This window comes from Sorghum bicolor, chromosome 1 (assembly GCF_000003195.3).
Source record: "Sorghum bicolor cultivar BTx623 chromosome 1, Sorghum_bicolor_NCBIv3, whole genome shotgun sequence".
In the NCBI taxonomy this organism is placed as follows: Eukaryota; Viridiplantae; Streptophyta; class Magnoliopsida; order Poales; family Poaceae; genus Sorghum; species Sorghum bicolor.
Genome location: NC_012870.2, coordinates 30,130,748 through 30,149,496, shown reverse-complemented (window position 1 = coordinate 30,149,496; position 18,749 = coordinate 30,130,748). Strand labels below are relative to the sequence as shown.

General features: G+C 44.2%; 1 protein-coding gene across 1 annotated transcript; it reads left to right on the top strand.

Annotated features, from left to right (window-relative positions):
- LOC8067560 (solute carrier family 25 member 44) lies at nucleotides 15,968-17,709 on the top strand. Its single transcript, XM_002467248.2, has one exon. It carries the CDS (start codon nucleotides 16,521-16,523, stop codon nucleotides 17,499-17,501), a length of 981 nt encoding a protein of 326 aa, XP_002467293.1. The 5' UTR covers nucleotides 15,968-16,520; the 3' UTR covers nucleotides 17,502-17,709.

Sequence of the window (18,749 nt, the reverse complement as noted above, 5' to 3'; positions counted from 1 at the left end):
ACCCCACCTTGGGGCCCACTTCACCACATTTCAACCTTGCTAGTCATAGAGGTTCCAACCCAGCACTTGGATGCTCTGGGAGCTCCAATGTGGGGGTCGGCCGACCCCCATATTGGCCCCACTTGCCTCCTGCTGGCCACCATTTGAATCACAATGGAGTCCTATGCTTGTAACACTAGCTAAAGTTTGAAAAAGAGTGGTCCCTTGATCCTTTACTTTAGTCATAAGATGCTCCTCTCATCTTTGATTCTTTTGGGACCACTCCACTATGCTTAAATTCTGCAAAGTGGTCACCTAGGCATGCTTGAGTGCTCCCATGGTCCATAGGAATCACTTTAGACATGTCTCCACTTTTGCCATTCATCTTTTACCTTTCACAAAGCACTAAAACAGGGAATCTCAGAAACAATTTGAAAACTTTTGGTCCACACCTAGCCTTTACTTTTCCGGACAATCAATGACACAATGTTTAAAGTGGAGAAGGGGCTAGGATGGGGGTCGGCCGACCCCCATTTTGGGCCATCTCTGCAAAATCTTGAAAGCATGCAGAATGGTTCCCTGTATAAAGCTAAACTCAAATTCAAAGTGCTTCTAGGGGGGGTCGGCCGACCCCTATATTGTGGGTCCACTACTTGCCCTTCTCCCCCTATAAATACCACAGCATTGTGAGCTCAACTCCACACCCAAAACCACCAGAACCATTTCGAGCTCACAATCCTTTCTCTTCTCTCTTTGTTACAAGCCATTTCTCAAGTTTAGTTTAGAAATAGTCATCAAAACAAAAACCCAAAAGATTCCCCTTGCATAGTAGTAGTAGTAGGAGCTTGGTTTGCCTCACTTGTGTAGGAGGATGAAGAAGCATATCTTCGGCAAGTTCAAGAAAGCAAAGGGTGAGAGCTCTTCTCAAGGCTCTCACCATGCTCATGGAAGGGAGGAAGAAGAAGGTTACCATGGGATGGTACCCTACGAGCCTCCATCAAGGATGAGAGAGCCCGAGAGCGGCCTCATGTTAAGCCAAGAAGAGTTGCAAAGGTACTACATCATCCGAGAGGGTCTCTTCCTACACACTAGCATCATCGATCCGGACCTTTTGGCCCGCACAGGTATGGATGTTGAATTCGATAAGGTGTTTAGAGCAATTGGTTGGAGTAGTTTTTGGCAAGTGCCTGAATTTGGAAAAGAATTGCTTGCTAAGGAATTTCTATGCACCCTAAAACTCACAAATAATGGAATATCTTTTCGCATGTGTGAGCAAGAACATCAATTAAATTGGAGTTTGCTAAACACTGCTTTAGGGTGTGAACATGAATGTGAACTTGATCTAGATCATGCCACTAGAATGTTCGATAAATTTAGATTCTGGAAAGCAATTTCTGGCTCTAATGATTGTTCAAATCCTACTCCCATTGAAATCCATAATCCAACCTTGCGCTTTCTTCACTTCTGGATCATGTGCACTCTATATCCTGGCATGGGAACTGATACTTTAATTGATGATGAACTTAAAATTCTCTATGCCATGGATAGTAAAATCAAGGTCTCCCCTGTGAAACTGCTAGTGAACTATTGGCTTAACTCTATTGAGTATGGGAAGCCCATCTATTTCACATCCTTTATTACTCGAATAGCCGATACTTTTGGATTACTTGAATCACATTATTTTGAAGACATTGGCTATGTTAGAGGAGTGGTAGATGAGAACTTCTTCATCAATGCTAACATGCTCATAAGAGATCCAAATGGTGAACTTAAAATGATTTATCCGGGCTATACAACCGAAATTCCTCTCCCATGTGCGAGGCGCCGGTTGTATGGGGTCCGCACACTTACCATTAGACTAGCCCGAGTGGCAAGTCCAGATGTTGCAGGGACACGCAGGGTGACAAGAAGGATGATGCAAGCCGCCCAGATGGAGCAAGGAGGATCCTCGCACCATGACGTTGAAGAGGGCGATGAAGCGATGTCAGTGGATGCTTCAGACTCCATGGGTCTACCTCCACAACGCACTCCACGCCCAAGGGACAGGGCTAGGCGTCACCAGCCCACAGGTATGGACAGTCTCATTAATGACATGGGCGAATTGCAGATTGGGCAAGAAGCAACATTGCAACTGGCGTTACAAAACGGCCAACATATCCGACGTGTGCGAGAGGAAGACGCACAACGCTGGGCTGGATGGTACCAAAATTTCCCGCCACCACAGTGAGCGAAGATCTAGCTTGGGGGAGATCCTCTCCCCCACTAAGGTAAGTATTCTATCCTATTTATTTTCATGCATTTTATCATTCTTACTTAAAAAAAAATAAAATAAATATTTATTAGCATTTCCCTTTAGCATATATGCTTCATGTATGTTTATATCCCTCATGGAAATTATGACTAGTTGCTTGTTAATGTTTCTCTAGTGCCTAGTATACAACTTAGTATTTCTCTAAGTATGGATCACTTAGCTCACTTAAACTGCCATGAACCTAAAAACTTTGTGGGTTGAAAGTGCTAGAACTAAGTCTAAGTTGTTGTGGGACATGAGATAGTAAGACAAGAGCTACTATAATATTTTTCTAAGCATGCATGATTATCAGAGATTTATTCTTAAAATGATCAAAACCTTAATTGTTCCTCAATGGTGATGAATTCCTACCACAGCCATATCTACTTTACATAATTGCAACCTTTCCACATAAGCTATTTGCTTTGTGTTGAGTGTCGTCAAGTCTTGTTGACCCTTGTTAAGAGACTTTTCATGCTCCTAAGATCAAGATCACGTACACACCACATATATATATGCTGCTTCTACACTGGAAGTACGCAACCACATGTATTTCGCATTCACTAAATAGGTTGCTCCATACTCTAAATGTTAGAACATCTCTCTAAGCATTATTTGGTAAATGAGACATCAAAAGGCTAGGCAAAATGAAATAAAAAGATGGACATGTGCAAGTCCACAGAAAAAGAAAATTGAGCACATGAAAGCTCATATATAAAAAAAAAGAAGAAAAAAAAATGCTAGCCATGTCTCAATACATAGAGAGTCTATCAAATAAAGGAGCAACCTAGTCCACCATATATCACACTTGCACATCTTGATCTGGGAGTATGACACTTCTCTTCAAGGATCCGAGCTTTGACTTCGCAATACATGCAAAGTAAGTATGCTATCTCCTTTCATCCCTACCTTGAACTCCACATAAGCCTTTTAGAAATAGGATGAAATAGAGAAGGCAACTCTTACCATATACCTTGGTGAGGAATCATACACCATTTGAGTGACATGAGAGAACCATAAGAGGAACAATTAAGCTTTCTTTTGAAAATATCACAAAACCTCTGATATCAAACTTGCTAAGAATGAGAAAGTTAGTGCTCAAGTCAAACTGTTCTGTCTCTCAACCACCTAAGACAAAGGAAAAGCCATAAGCCCCATAAGGGACTAAGGTAATAGGGGTAAGTTTACATAGCTAAATTTTTCATGCAAAGAGAAGAACTTTGTTGTACACATGGTACTCTTGAAATGTGAACATAGTAACAATACCTGATCCACCGAGGCTAAGTTTGATTGTTTGCTCGGGACGAGCAAAGGTTAAGCTTGGGGGATCTTGTTGATGGTGGATATACCATAGAAATCCACATACAAAACACCGTCAACATGCCTCGGTTGCAAGGGGAAACGACATGACATGAACATATTTTATCCATAACTAGTTCCACTTGTACTCTTAGCTTGTTTATGCAGGAACAACAAATTCAAGACATTATTTGACAAAGCCAACATCAGAATCATCAAGAGGAGATCGAGGGGACAACAGGTGACACCCTGGGCCCACAGGGAGGGGGTCGCCCGACCCCTCTTTGGTGGGACCCAGGTGTGCCACCTAGTCCACCGACATAAGGGACCCCTGCGGACACTGCTGGTGGGCCCAGAGGCCCAGAAGTGGGGTCGCCCGACCCCACATCAAAGGCGGTTCCAGGGTCGGTGGCCTCCCACCGACCTTCCCCACATGTCCCACATGTTGATTTGCCCCTGCCGTTGATCAAATGGCGGTTGTGAGGTCGGTTTGATCCAAGGGTGGAGAGAAGATGTCACGCGGATCGATGACGTGGCGATGGAGTAACCCCTACTCCATCTCCCTCTATAAAAGGCAGCCTCCATCCTTCATTTCAAGTGTGCAATTCCAAGGCCAAGTGCATTACAAGTTCCAAGCATACAAGTAGAGTAGTAGTTAGTCTAGAGTGGGAGTTAGAGTCGAGTCGAGCGAAGCTCGGGGTCTCCGGAGTCGTCTTCTGGAGAGTCTGGTATAGCTCTTGTACCTTTCTACTTTCGTAAGACTTTCCTTTTATTAATATATTATTCTTACTTTACTTTACTGAGTTCTTACTTAGTGCAAGTCTTTTAGTCTTGTTGTGCATTTACTTTAGTAATATAGTTGTCTTAGTGAAGTTAGTGACCTGTAACCACTCCTGTGTGTGCATCATCGTCCTATCTTGTATAGGAGCTCTAGCTAGCTGCAACTAGTTAGAGTTGTAGGATTAAGTGTGAGCGTGGTGCTCATACTTAAGATTACCTTTGATTACCGCTGGCTTGAACAGAAAGTAGGAGCGCACTCCCTAGTAGGTGACAGATCGTGGGCGGCATTAGGTTCTCCTCACGAACAGGCTAGTTCTTAAAAGGTAAGGCGTCCATAAGCCCAATAGTCGCTTTCGGTAAGGGGTTAGGTGAAAAACCTTCTAAGCGTCTTACCAGCTCGGCTATCCCTCGCACACAGTTAGTAAGGCTCTAGCGTAGTTAAGACAATTATCTATTAAAGTAAGTCACAGAAGTCAAGTTAGATACATAGGAGTCCTTTACTCACTCGTTGTCCTCCCACCTAGCTAACTCTACCATTTACCTTTAGCATAGGACCTTGGATTCACCACTACCCTTCCTATTCGTTATTTACCACCCTTATTCACTAGTTGATACTAGATAACTCAAGGAATCTCATTCCCCTTTTTGTTAAACACACTTAGCCGCTTTCCCTTGGGAAAATATAAATTACGATACCTTGGAATACTCCTTGGTGAAGTGCTATAGCGGTACATTCTGTGCGCTTGCGGAATTATCCAATAGTAAATAGAGTTACCCTACCAGGGCACTTCTGGCGCCGTCGCCGATATCCGGTGGTTGCGTTAAGAAGTGTCAACACATACCACATGGATTTCACTTCTATCTATAAATTCTTTGCTCCAAAGGGCGAGTTATTAGAGCCACCACCATCATCACATCCAATTGTTACAGATGGCTATGACCTCGACCCTGATCTAATAGCCATGATTCAGGAGCAACCCTTCTCTGGGCAAGTAGATGAAGATCCATACACCCATCTTAGAGAATTTGAGCAGTTGTGCTCTTGCCGATCTATTTCTGGCATGACACAAGAAACCCTTAAATGGAAATTATTTCCATTCTCCCTTTTGGGAAGAGCAAAAAAGTGGTATGCTCATTCTGTAGGAGGCGTTAATGGAAGTTGGGATGAACTTCGGGACAACTTTTGTCTCGCTTTCTTCCCACTTTTTCGCATCGCTGACCTTAGAATTGAAATTCTTACATTCAAACGAAGAGAGAAGGAAACTTTAGGAGCAGCTTGGGCTAGGTTCACATGCCTTACCAATTCCGGTCCAAACCTTTCCCTGCCTGACCATGTACTGTACTACCACTTTTATCGTGGTCTAAGCAAGGAAGCTGCTCTTCACCTCGACATTGCTTCCGGAGGCTCATTCACACACAAACTTACAGATGAGGGGAAAGCTATCCTAGAAAGAATCCTTGAAAATACCGCTTACACAGGCATTTATGATGAGTTTCCTGAAGAAGAAAAAGAAGTCGAGCCTGATCTTAAACCAAAAGATGAGGAACTTGCAACCGAGTTAGAAATTCCACCTGACCCATCCATTAATTTGGTTGTAGAGAAACCTCCTGATAAAGGAATGCAAAACCAACTAAGGGATGATGAACCACCACTTTTAGAGCATCCCTTTGAATTCGAGGAAGATCTTTTTGAAGATTATGGAAACACCTCGAATTTTCCTATCCAAACACGACCTCTAGTAAGGACCACTCAATCTGTTCTAAGAGTAGAATATGTTGACATAGAACACATCAAAAGCCTTTCGGCTATTCTGAGTTACGAATGGCTAACAGAAGCAGAATGCCAAATTAGAAGGTCCCCTAGGAAGGTCCACTACAGTCCATATGTTGGGATAAATGTTATTTCCAAGGAGTTAGCTGACACTCTTTATCCCAACGAGTCCATAACCCCATCTCAAAAACTTTTACAAAGTCCATCTGGATTAATTCTAGAAAGCCATGGGGTATTAAGGGCAATTTCTGTTAGAATCAAGGAATCTGGAATATGTCTAGACTTTCACCTTTTTGACATACCAGAGATTCCTCTCTTGATTGGCAGACCAATCATGAAACTTCTACAGGAACAACCACAACGAGGTCATTTAGACTTCAGGGTTGGGAATTCCACTATTGTTGTTCCTCTTGCTAGATCAATTAACACGATAGTGGAACCCAAACTTGACCCAGATCCTATTGAGGAGGTCTTAATGGTGACTCAAGAGGAGATGACCCAACCATTCTTTAATCATGAACACTTTGTTCAAGAAGAAGAAGAGTTGGTAGAACCCGTTGAGCTAGACAAAAATGAACTACCTTCACCTCCTTCGATAGAATTAAAACCTCTTCCTTCTGGCCATAGATATGTCTTCTTGCACAACAACTCAAAAACTCCAGTAATTATCAGTGACAAGCTTTCCGATTATGAAACACAACAACTTGTCACTGTTCTTGAAAGACATAGATCAGCTTTTGGCTACTCTCTCGAGGATCTCACGGGCATTAGTCCCATTCTCTGCACTCATCGTATCCCTATTGATCCCAATTTTACACCTTCAAGGGAACCACAACGGAGACTTAACAATGCTATGCGAGAGGTTGTTAAGAAAGAGGTCCTCAAACTCTATCATGCTGGGATTATTTATCCTGTGCCACATAGTGAGTGGGTTAGCCCTGTACAAGTAGTGCCAAAGAAAGGAGGAATGACGGTCGTTAGGAATGAGAAGAATGAACTCATCCCTCAACGAATTGTCACTGGGTGGCGTATGTGTATTGACTATCGAAAACTCAATAAGGCTACAAAGAAAGATCATTTTCCGTTACCCTTCATTGATGAAATGTTGGAATGGCTTGCAAACCACTCTTTCTTCTGTTTCCTTGATGGTTATTCTAGATATCACCAAATCCCAATCCACCCAGATGACCAAGAAAAGACTACCTTTACATGCCCGTATGGAACTTATGCATACCGACGAATGTCGTTCGGATTGTGCAATGCTCCAGCTTCTTTCCAACGGTGCATGATGTCTATTTTCTCGGACATGATCGAGAAGATCATGGGAGGTTTTCATGGATGATTTTACCGTCTATGGCAAAACCTTCGATCATTGTTTGGAGAATTTAGATAGAGTCTTGCAGCGATGTGAAGAAAAACACTTAATCCTGAACTGGGAGAAATGCCATTTTATTGTTCAGGAAGGAATAGTGCTAGGACATAAAGTGTCCGAACGTGGTATAGAGGTGGACAAAGCAAAGATTGAAGTTATTGAAAAACTTCCACCTCCCACGAATGTGAAAGGAATCCGTAGCTTTTTGGGACATGTAGGGTTCTATAGACGCTTTATCAAAAATTTCTCTCAAATTGCTAGACCCCTAACTAATCTCCTAGCTAAGGATGCACCTTTCATCTTTAGTGATGAGTGTCATGAATCTTTTCAAACTCTTAAGAAAGCACTCATCTCAGCCCCGATTATCCAACCACCTGATTGGAATCTTCCTTTTGAGATCATGTGTGATGCTAGCGATTTTGCGGTTGGGGCCGTTTTAGGACAAACCAAGGATAAAAAGCATTATGCCATATCCTACGCTAGCAAAACCTTGTCTGGACCACAGCTCAATTACACTACAACTGAAAAAGAGCTTTTGGCTGTTGTCTTTGCTATAGACAAGTTTAGATCTTACTTAGTGGGGGCGAAGATAATCATCTATTCAGACCATGCTGCTCTCAAGTACCTCCTCACTAAGAAAGATGCTAAGCCTCGTCTAATTCGGTGGATTCTTCTACTCTAAGACTTTGACATAGAAATCCGAGATAGGAAGGGAGTTGAGAATTCTGTAGCCGACCACTTGTCTAGGCTTCAGTATAAGGAAACACATGATGAACTTCCCATAAATAACTACCTAAGGGATGACACCCTACTTAAGATAACACATGCAGATCCATGGTACGCAGACATCGTAAACTTTATAGTAAAAGGCTATGTCCCACCTGGCGCAAACAAAAGGAAGTTGCTTCACGATAGTCGTTTCCACCTTTGGGATGAGCCATATCTTTTCCGAGTCTGCGCTGATGGACTCTTGAGAAGGTGTGTTCCTATGGTTGAGGCTACTCAAATTATGGAAAGATGCCATGCCTCGCCATATGGAGGACACTATGGAGCATTTCGGACACATGCTAAAATTTGGCAAAGAGGTTTTTTCTGGCCAACGATGTATGAAGATACAAAGGACTTTGTCAGGAGATGCCACCGGTGTCAAAAACATGGGAATATTAACTCACGAAATGAAATGCCTCTCACAAATAATCTTCAAGTAGAACTTTTCGATGTATGGGGCATTGATTTCATGGGGCCATTCCCTATGTCCGGGAATTGCGAGTATATCTTAGTAGCTGTGGATTACGTGTCCAAATGGGTAGAAGCCTTACCTTGTCGATCAGCTGATTCAAAACATGCCAAGAGAATGTTCCATGAAGTAATCTTTCCTCGCTTTGGTATACCCCGGATAGTCATAAGCGATGGAGGTTCCCACTTCATCGATAAAATCTTCCGGAAGTACCTAGCCGATCATGGAGTTCGACACAACGTCGCAACACCATACCATCCTCAGACTAGCGGTCAAGCCGAAACATCTAACAAACAAATCAAAAATATTTTACAAAAGACCGTAGATGAGATGGGTAAGGGGTGGAAGGACAAACTTCCTGATGCACTTTGGGCATATAGAACTGCATTCAAAACACCCATAGGCATGTCACCTTATCAACTTGTATATGGAAAAACTTGTCATTTGCCTGTGGAAGTAGAATTTAAGGCTCATTGGGCACTCAAGAAATGGAACATGGATCTCCATCTCGCTAGCGAGAATCGTCTGATGCAACTATCTGAGCTAGAAGAATGGAGAGAGAAAGCCTACCACAATTCAAGGATCTATAAAGAGAGAACAAAACGATGGCACGATAAGAGAATCAAGCACAAGGAGTTTAAGCCTGGAGATAAGGTTCTACTATTCAATTCAAGAGTTAAGCTCTTTGGGCATGGTAAGCTACGAAGTAAGTGGGATGGACCATACAAGGTTATTGACACTTCAACTCATGGAGCCATTACCATCCAAGATGACATAGGTAACACTTTTAAGGTAAATGGTCAACGCTTGAAAATCTATCTTGAGCCACAAAGCAACCTGGTAGAGGAACTTGATGCGATTGAGTTCATAGAATTCTCATACTAAGCTCTCATAAGCTCTAGACAATTACCTAACCCTTAATATGCTCCACGAGTTTTGTTGTCTATTTGGGTTGTGCAGGATTTTGAGGCTTAAGAAGAGTGAGACCGAACATGCAGGCCACAAGAGTAAACGACTATGTCAACATCCAGCTTGGGGGAGGCACCCCCACGTGTATCTAGATAAGTATTACTTTTCTTTCTTGGTTTTATTTACTAGTATTCAGAAATAAAAAAATGCATAACCATGAAACCAAACAAGTTTTTCTTTTGAGTAATATACAATAGTTTTGTGTAATACTAAGTTTTAAATAAAATAAAAAGAAAGTTTGATTCAAGTCTAGGTAATTGACAAACATGATATGAGAAGGTCTGAGCTACTATTTAACTTGTTCCAAGTTTTGCTAGAGTTCTGGAGATTTTATCTTTTGAAAATCTAAAAATTCATAAAAAAAATATATGAGATCATAATACCTAGAGTGTTATAAGATATAAATATTAAAATTGTGGGCACTTGCTTTGTTCAAGCCATTGTTAATTCTTGTAGTTTTGGTTGAGAGAATTATCATGCTCCCAAGATCAAGATCTTTTTGTTTTAAAATATAAAAGATTCACTCTTCCGAAGTATTATTACGTTAGAGGCATGGGACTATGCAAAAATTTGATTCGAAAAAAAAAGAGTGAGACGAGAGGTAAAAATGGACAAGTGTCCGAAGTAGAATTAGGGGTACAAAGATACCCACCTGAGTGGAAAAAATGGACATGTGTCCGACAGTAGAATTAGGGGTACTTGCTGCCCACTTGAAAAAAAAGAAGACTGAAAAAAAGAGAAAAAGAAAAAAAAAGGAGAAAAAAATGATAGCCCATGGTCCCTCTAATAAGCAATATGCCAGTAAGAGATGACAAACTTTTCAAAAAGGTCAAAAGGTCTTGATCTAAGAGTATGACATTCCTCTCCCTTGCTCCGAGCATTGACATAGCAAAATGCAAAGTAAGTATGCTAAAACTTTTAAAGCTCTACTTATATATCTTTCGAGAAGAAGGCAATGCCTCAGTTTCATTTTGCAGACTTATAAAAAACTCCAGAACAAAGGTAAGACAGAAGAACTTGAGACATAGTGCTTGACTTGATCATTCTGTTTTTCAATCACTTAAGACCTTATTGATAACTTAAAAACCCTGTAGTAAGAGGCATAAAAGTAACCCCTGTTTTCTTGTTGATTTTAGCTTTGCTCAGGGACGAGCAAAGGTTAAGCTTGGGGGAGCTTGTTGACGGTCCTTAATGCTCACATTTCACCATCAACTAATCATGGAAAAGGATCCAAATGCAACCAACACCTAGACTTAGGGTTTTATCTGACAGAATTCCACGAGTTTTGGTGTTTGTCTATTTCTGCAGGGGGTTATTAGGAATTATGGAAGAAAGGCCCACACGTCGGGTTTACATAGAGATATTAACGTGCCGTGCAATTTTCTACCATCTAGAAGACTCCAGAAGCCACGGGAACGAACGGGAGGCCGATCGGGCTCGGAGGCAGGGCGCCCGCCCAACTCTCCTGGGAGCCCGCCCAGCTACAGTGTCCAATTCGGACCCGTTTCGCGTATTATGCTCCACCGACCTAATACTTCAAGGAAAACCACACGATCAATGTTAGTTTGATCCGACGGCCCAGATTCACTTGAAGGGACTATAAAACCAGACCCCCCTGGCCCCTGGAGATCATACCTCTTCTACAGAATCAAAGCTAGGGTTTCAAGTCTTCATCCAAGTAGAGAGGATCCCTCTAGTTCTTCTAGTTCTACCTCTAGTTCATCTAGATCTAGTTCTAGTTCATCTAGTTCTAGTTCTAGTTCCTCTAGTTCTAGTTCTAGTTAGTTCTAGTTGTAATCTAGAAAAGAGGGAGAGAGAAGAGGAGAGCGGAGGAGGAGCCGGATCTGTCGGATCTTCCTCAACATTGTACTTTTGCAGCATCTGGTTCGTTCTTCATCGTTTTCCAGGTTCTTCAACTCATAACTCCTAAGTTCTCTAATTACTTTTATTTACATTCAAGTTATTTATTGGATTCTCGCTTGCATCAAGTGCTCTAATCTTTGAAACATTAGAGTAGTAATTAATAGATTAGACGTGGTGTTTAGTCTTGCGATTACCTGGAATTGCACCCAATCCTGCGGATTGTTGTGGTAGCCTTAGGGTAGTGACAGCCCTAACGGTCGACGTATTCCACCTCGTTCGGATTGGTGTTTGTAGGACCGTAGTCAGACCTTCCTAGCCCCCTTCTCATCTCTTTCTGTGGTTAGTGCTCTGATGTCCCTATATAGATAATCTTGAAGTAATTCTTGATTCTTAGATCAACTAGAGGACTCTCAGGAAACTTCCTCTCTTCCCACCAAAAATAGTTATATAGTTATCCTTGGGCGATCTTGGATCTTAATTAGTACACTCATGTTCCTTGTGGAAAATTGATACTCTGGAATACTCCCGGGTGAAAGCTACATCGATATCCGTGCGCTTGCGGATTTTTCTGTTTGCGTTTAAAATACCCAACAGTTGCCACTCTCTGGCGCTTTGTTTGTGCTCTGTTACTCTTGGCACCTTTTCTCTTCTGCTGGCTAGACTGGGGGGCATCGGCACCTTTGCTTTTGGTCCTCGCCGATGCGCCGGTATGCTGCGTCAGGAATAAGAATTCGTAAGCACAAGTGTGGCAGATGTAAAAATGGAATTGGTATAAATGAAAAGGTTTAACAATTACCTTGAAGGCCTGTGCTAAGGTGGAGGCGGCTACCGATGGAGATGTCTTGGTCCTCTTGGTGGTCACTTTCTTAAGGCGTACGCCTCGATGCATGATGGCAGCTAGAGTGGGAGCGTTGTTGCCGATTGAAGAGATTAGACCTGGTGGGAATAGGTCAATCGGCTTGCCACTCCTGCTGACCGATGGAGGGGTATTGTCAACCTGCAAGATGACACAAAGGTGAATCACCGATAGAATTAAAATTGAGAAAATTGAAACATCGGTTTGAAGATACTTACAGTATTATCGGGGACTTCGTACTCGGGATCGATCATGCCGCGGTACGTAAGAGCCGATCTGCAGAACAGATGCTCCTTCCGTTCTGCCCACCATCGCTTGTACGCCTGAGTGATGAAGGCGGCTGGAACCCACTCTGAAAAGTTTACATCTGTATCGGCACTTGATGGCAGTTGGGCTACTCGGATCCATTCAAGGAGGCTAGTGATGGTTTCCCTAGGTTTTATCACATCGGCATAACATAGTGCAATCGGTAGCTGGCCGAAAGCTAATTGACGAGCTAGTGCCAATGGATTGTAAAACTCATAAGTCTAGATGGAGGTTTTCCCACTGCCAAAGAAATTCACTGGTATAGCTCTGGGAGTGATCAGTGCCATCATTACTTCATGATCCTTGTTGAGAGCATCATTGAACGGGTTGAAAACTAGAGGAAACAAGGTGTCTGGATCATCATAAGGCAACCATGCTCGCTGCTCTCTAGTCAAGCCCTCATACAAGGTTTGGAAGAATCGGCTGATTTGGTCTGCATTGCCTCCTGTGCCGGGCAGAACTATGACAGCCTCGCCAAAGTTTAGGGGAGGGCGTGTTGCCGATTCTTCTTCATCCAATTCATGGTCCTCGGTTATATCTCTAGGGAAACGCTGCGCGAAGAGATCAAACTCAAGGCGCCTGTGCATGTGGAGGCTGAGCCACATGTTGACAAACCACCAGGGACCCCCCAAGTTGCCGATAGACTGGCCAAGCAGGAGTTTCTTAGCTACCTGGTGGAGAAGATGGTAGGCAGCACCAAGCAAGTATCGGTCGAGAGGGAATCGGCCACCGTTAGCCAGTCTCTCTGCTGCCGATAGATAGACGGAGGTCGGGCCTGCCGATCGGCCGCAGAATACGAACTTGTCCAGCCACATGTTCAGAAAGGTGGTTTGTTCCTTTATATCGACGGACCCCGTTTTGCGGTACTTCTGAATGTATCCGGACCAGCCGCCGATGGAGCGGGTTTCTACCTTGGCACTAGGCGTAGTGTCAAAGAAGTGGGTGCTATCGGCAGAAGATACGTCTAGGCCGGTAAGCATAACCACATCGCCAAGAGTAGGGGAAGCAGGGCCGTGGCCGAAGACAAAAGCATTGAGTGTGTCTGACCAGAAGTACGATGCAGCTATCAATAATGACTCATTCCTATGCATATCGGCGATGGACATGCATTGGTCTAGTTTTCTCTCGCCCCATTTGACTTCATTCGAATGGCTAACCCTCAAGAACCAGTCTTTCCATCCCACGGTAGGACTGGGCCAGGAACGGAAAGTATCCTTCCATAGATCCAAAGAGAAGTTCTCGGCTCTAAAAGGGATCCTGTTGGTTTCTGCGTTAATGAGGTCGGTTGGATCTGGATTCCCTAACGGACCAAGACATTGGAGGTGTGGTTGATCGGTGGGGATGACAATTTTGTTGGACAGATCCTAATGGTTTTGAAGGTAAAGGAAAAACAAAGAAAGAAAAAGAAAATGTTCAGTAAAATGGATTACGGATGAACAGGGATGCGAGAAAAAGCACAAAAGGTGGAGTGAAGAACTGACCTCAGGAACGGTGAAGTTGATGGACATCTTATCACGAAGAGGGTGGTCGAAGGCTTCGGAGTTGGTGAAGGAGGGGCTTCGTTGAAGATCTTGGAGTTCTCGAACAGCGCCGCCGCCAGGAAAGTGAAGTTGGAGCTGTGGAATGATGTGATGGAGAATGAGTACCCGAGAAGGAACTATTTATAGGACAAAACGGGCAAGGGCAAATCCAACTTATCTCTTCGCCGTATCCGTGAAATCCGAGGGTACTCAGGTAGATGTGGTAACTGTTCGCACGGTAATCAAGGGATTGTGCAGGCGATTTGACAGGAAGCGGTCATTATCCGGAGATATTTTACTGTGCGAGATCTCCTGGTCGGTCCATCGGCAGCGCCTTGTAACGGTCATATTGCCGATGGGCGAATAAAGTGGGAATAGCCGTTTGGGAGGATAAGATATGGACGTCCTGGTTAGTCCGTCGGCAAGTCCCTGTAACGGTAATATTGCCGATGCGCGACTAAAGTGGAAATGTCCGTTTGGGAGGTTGAGGATTTCGAGGAATCTGCAGAAGAATAGGATTAGAGTTGTCCAGATTAAGGCTGTCGGTTGCCAGATTGGTAGCATTAATTGCGGAAAGACATCATTACTGCAGAGAATTTCGGAGCATTAATGATTTCATACTCCGAAATTGGGGGGCATGTGTTGACACCATTTTTGGACACGTATCCAGAGACCAGCAGAGTATAGATCGGCAGGTGGAGTAAGAGTAACTAGCTTGCAGAAGAGTTGCCGATGAGGATGGGTGCTGACGAAGAGAAGATTGAATATGACTAGGTCCAAAGGTGGTAACGTGTTCTTGCCGATGATCAATATTGGTGTTTGCCGATGGCCATAACAGGAAGACTGCCGATGACTCTGAAGGAAAGCGTGGAGGTTGCCGATTGATCTGTGGCGGTGTCTCGGTCGGTTACAAGGGGGTGGTTTTATATTTTCCTTAGTTGTTTAGAGTCGTTTTGTATACGAATTCTGTTTAATTTGGAATTCGAGTCCTAGTCGTGTCTGGTTGTAGCTCTTTGAGCAGGGTATAAATGTAGACCCTAGGGCTTTGTAATCAATCAAATACTAGTTTTTACTCATATTCTAGCATCTATTTTCGACGACTTCGTCATACCTTTTTTCTTTTATTACGAGTTCTTAGGAATTCGTCGACTTAAGCTCGACGTGTTCTCAAGTTCCGCGTGAATACCTCTTGGCTGTGGCATCCGGGCGCATCGCTGTTGTCAGGACCAAAGTATTCGAGTTACCACCTTTGCCGATAGTAAGGTCAAATCGGCTGGCACGCCTTAACGTTTAAATCGGGTATTAGCCCTTTATGTTTGCAGATCCGCTTTTGCATCAACATAATTGAAATAGAGGAGTATTTTTTATATTTTTTTAGAAAAATACTTATTTTAAGATTTAAGATGAAGAGAAGTATATTCCAAAATCAAAATGGGCTTGTTAATTGTTACTTCGTTGCTTCAAGTGAAGGCTTTAAGGTTTTTTTCTTTCTTTCTTTTTTTTTGAGAAAGTGGAGTCCAATCACTAATATGTGGGCCTGAAATATAGGCCCTTTAGGTCAGTCTCAATGAAAGTTTCATTTGAGTTTCATTCACATTAAATAGGTTGCCACATAGGCATTTTGGATGACATGGCAGCGTATTTAAGAAGAGAGAGAAGAAATGAGTTTCATCTAGTTGAAACTCTTTAAATGCCTATGAAACCATGGAATGAAACTTTTTATTGAGAGTGGGTGTTTTATCTAAGTTTCATTTTATTTCACATAACATGACAATCTTAGAAACACCGCTATGAAACTCTCCACTGACACAGGCGGCCCAGATTACGTCAAGATCATTTGTGCGCGCAGTCGATAAAAGACGACCATCTCAGCAGCAACTAGCAACGATCACCACGTGGCGGTCGCCCTAAGAACACCTAATCCTCATCTCGTATAAATATTCGCCTACACCCTTTGATTCCAAGATATTTCGTGTCACTTTTTCTGTTCGCTCAGTCCACCTCCACCGCTTCACCTGTTGTGTTCCCAATCCCAATACAGAGGAGGTGGAAGGAAAAAGCCTTCCCCTCGCCGGAGATGCTGCCGTCGGCGACTGGGTACACTGCCGGCGACGTCCACTCGGCACGCGAGATGTTCCATCCCTTCTACCTCTGACTTCTTGCGCCGGCGGCCTGCAGAGAGTAGTTGGATACTTCATACTTGGATTATATTGGATCGAGCTCTAGATAGCCTTGAAGTTGAAGGTGAGCTGGCGTGGGAGAGGAAACCTGGAAAGCGATGAGCTTTAGCGCCGCAAGAGTTGCCGAGCATGGCGGTGAGGTCGAGGACGCAAGGGGGATGCCGGCAGAGGTGAGCTGGGAGATGCTCGACAAGTCGCGGTTTTTTCTACTCGGCGCCGCGCTCTTCTCCGGCGTCTCCGCGGCGCTGTACCCAGCCGTCGTCCTCAAGACGCACCTCCAGGTTGCTGCCCCTCCACAGGCCGCGCCCTCGGCGGCAGCGGCGGCGATTCTCCGGCGCGACGGTCCCCGTGGGTTCTACCGTGGCTTCGGTGCGTCCCTCGCGGGCACGGTGCCCGCGCGCGCGCTCTATATGGCGGCGCTCGAGGCCACCAAGAGCGCCGTGGGCTCCGCCGCGCTCCGCCTCGGCGTCGCGGAACCGGCCGCCTCTGCTGCCGCGTCGGCCGCGGGCGGTGTCTCTGCTGCCGTAGCTGCGCAGGTCGTGTGGACACCCGTCGACGTCGTCAGCCAGCGCCTCATGGTCCAGACTGCGCCCGTCGCTGCCGCCCACTACCGCGGCGGCGCCGACGCGTTCCGGAAGATCCTACTCGCGGACGGCGTGCGCGGCCTGTACCGCGGCTTCGGTGTCTCGTTGCTGACCTACGCGCCCTCCAGCGCCGCGTGGTGGGGCTCCTACGCGACGGCGCAGCGGCTCCTCTGGCGCGCCGTCGGCCCCGCGCACCACGACAGCCGCGGCGCCGCGATGGCCGTGCAAGGCGCGAGCGCCGCCGCGGCGGGAAGCGCGGCCGCGCTGGTGACGATGCCGCTGGACACCGTGAAGACGCGGCTGCAGGTGATGGACGGTGGGGCGCAGGCGCCGACGCTCGCGGCCGCGGCGCGCGCGCTGGTTCGGGAGGGAGGCTGGGCTGCTTGCTACCGCGGGCTCGGGCCGCGGTGCGCGTCCATGTCGCTGTCTTCGGCCACCATGGTCACCACATACGAGTTCCTGAAACGGCTCTCGGCCAAGGAAGGCTCCCTCTGACTCTGAGGTCTGAGCTTGGATTGAAAGTGTATCCATGGGAGTGTGAATGGATCATCCTTGTACATGTCCAAAGTCCAAATGCGTACACCTTGCTCTGATCTCTTGCTGGGATCTAAGGATGCAAGGTTTCTGCTGGGTTTGTCTGTCGATGGCGATGACGACGAAAATTTCTGTAAAATAAAGACTGTTTATTATACTTCTTGGAAAATTGTGGTGGGTCTCGTTCCTCAATTGTGCGAATGTGCAGACCTTCATTCCACTGTGGCAACTGTGGCCACTGAAGCTGCTGGTGCACATTTTATGATTTTACTGGTAATATTTTTTATTTTTGGCAGGAAAGGGAGCAGGCCAGAGATATTTCCGGGGAAATGTTCTGTTTGGGTGCAAGAATGGAAGTGCTATTCGAAAGGATTCGAGGCTGTGTCAGGTCAGCATTTTTTGATAAAATTTTTAGAAGTTACTAAGGCCCTGTTTAGTTCCCCACCTAAAAATTTTTCATCCATCCCATCGAATCTTTGGAGACATACATGGAACATTAAATGTAGATAAAAAAATAAACTAATTACACAGTTTAGTTGAGAATCGCGAGACGAATCTTTTAAGCCTAGTTACTCCATGATTAGCCTTAAGTGCTACAGTAATCCATATATGCTAATGACAGATTAATTATGCTTAATAAATTTGTCTTGCAGTTTCCTGACGAGCTATGTAATTTTTTTTATTAGTTTCTAAAAACCTCTCCCGACATCCTTCCGACACATCCGATGTGACATCCAAAAAATTTTCATCCACAATCTAAACAGGCCCTAAGCTCTTATTGAATACTCCTTCCGTGGACTTGCATTTATTTTAAAATTCAAACTTTATGTCATTAATAACTAACAATTAGTCTAATGAAATAAAAAATGTGTTACTATGTCATTTAAATTTGGATTTACAAATATTTCTAATGATTAAATTTTACTTTAGTCATTATATAAATTATATATTATAAGAGAAATTAGTGGTTTTAAAAACCATACTTTGGCCTTGTTTAGTTTCTAAAAAGTAGATAAAATTTTTCAAGATTCTCGGTCATATCGAATCTTGCGGCATATGCATGGAGTATTAAATATAGATGAAAACAAAAACTAATTCTACAGTTTATCTGTAAATCACGATATGAATCTTTTGAGCTTAGTTAGTATATAATTAGATAATGTTTGTCAAATAAAATTGAAAATGTTACAGTGTCCCAAAATAAATTTT

Coding starts and splice junctions, on each gene's coding strand:
- LOC8067560 (XM_002467248.2), top strand. CDS start 16,521: ATGAGCTTTAGCGCCGCAAGAGTTGCCGAGCATGGCGGTGAGGTCGAG.